At 50.6% G+C, this 1485-nt stretch overlaps 1 protein-coding gene across 1 annotated transcript; it reads right to left on the bottom strand.

Annotated features, from left to right (window-relative positions):
* Positions 1-234: 234 nt before the first annotated feature.
* LOC311233917 (uncharacterized protein) lies at positions 235-1154 on the bottom strand (the record flags this gene model as incomplete). The annotated part of the gene is made up of 3 exons (XM_084338373.1): positions 235-552; positions 723-872; positions 1107-1154. 3 exons carry the CDS (start codon positions 1152-1154, stop codon positions 235-237), a joined length of 516 nt encoding a protein of 171 aa, XP_084194499.1.
* Positions 1155-1485: the final 331 nt, after the last annotated feature.

Below are 1485 nucleotides of genomic sequence, written 5' to 3'. Positions count from 1 at the left end.
ATCTGCTTGGGTTGGCGGTGCAATTCCTAACAGGCTCAACCATATGGATAAAAGTGCCCATATTATGTGCATTACACAAACCAAAAACAGATATTGTCGGAATTACTAGAAGAAAGAAACATCACCACCTTTGGCTGATAGTAATTAATTAATTTCTTAGGATTTCTTTTGGACTGGACTAATAAATGTTTACGGTTCTTAGATGGATCCCCCCGCTGCCTCCTCCTCCAGGGGTCACTGCAGGGCGTCACGCGGAGCGGCGTATTGGCTCATGTTAGGCAGGCCATGCATTATGCAGCAGCTTAGGGCACTGCGGTGGATCTTCATGTCCTCTGCGACAGTCCACCTGTCGCTGCTCTGGTCGTAGCGCTCCGCGTTGGAGGTGGTGTTCAAGCCATTGTAGCCTCCGACCACAAAGAGCAGGTCGTCCAACACCCCGATGCCAAAGTTACTGCGGGGGGTGAGCATGGTGGGCAGGGCGCGCCAGGAGTCAGTCAAGGGGCTGTAGGCCTCCGCACTACGCAGTTCGTTTCCACCGTCAAACCCTCCCACCTGAGGACAGGACACATGAGAGGAATGTTTTAGTATGTGGTTAAGGCAGGCAGACACGTTATTAATCCACTTAGGCAAATGAGGGCATCACAGCAGCATTGCAAGTCAAATGATACATATCTATATAAAATATATCTAGTATAAAGCATTTTGTCTCTGTGTGCACCTACCACATAGACTTGTCCTCCATACGCAGCGACTCCCACTCCCCAACGCCTGCTGCTCATAGGGGCGATCAGAGTCCACTGGTCGGTGTCTGGGCTGTAGCACTCAGCTGTGAGCACACACTCCGCCCTGTTGTCGCCACCACAGATGTAAACCTGTAATAAGGAAGTATATTCTAATTTAGTTTATATATTCCATTTTATTTCATTCTACTTTAATTGTCTGTTAATGTTGATGGACCAAAGGACCAAGACAAATTCCTATGTGCAAGCTTACTTGGCAATAAAGACATTTATGATTTATGATTTTGAATGATACCAATCACTTTGTTTTTAATGTGAACGTTCCTTGTGTTCATCTACCACCCTGTGTTCCTCAGTTCCACCCACCTTGCCGTGGAGGGCTGCGGCGCCGGCGTTGCTCCTGTGCTCCAGCATGGGTGAAATCACTGTCCACTGGTTGGTTTCAGGCTCGTAGTGCTCGGCGGTGTTCAGTCGAATGTGTCCGTCGCACCCTCCCATGGCGTAGATACAGCCGTCCAAAGCGACCACGCTGACGTAACAGCGGCGTGAGTGCATGGGAGCCGCCTGCAGCCAGCTGTGAGTGACGGGGTTGAACTTGCGCACACTGCTGAAATACTCTACGCCGTTTTTGCCGCCGATGCAGTAGACCAGACCGTGGAGATAAGCGGTGCCGTGGAAGGCCCGGGGACTCTCCTCCACAACGCTCACGTCCATCCATCCACCGGCTCGGATATCGTAAGCCTCC

This window comes from Notolepis coatsorum (assembly GCF_963971535.1).
Source record: "Notolepis coatsorum genome assembly, contig: SUPER_8_unloc_1, whole genome shotgun sequence".
Taxonomy (NCBI): Eukaryota; Metazoa; Chordata; class Actinopteri; order Aulopiformes; family Paralepididae; genus Notolepis; species Notolepis coatsorum.
The sequence above is the reverse complement of the archived record's forward strand: the minus strand, read 5'-3'. Positions and strand labels throughout refer to the sequence as shown.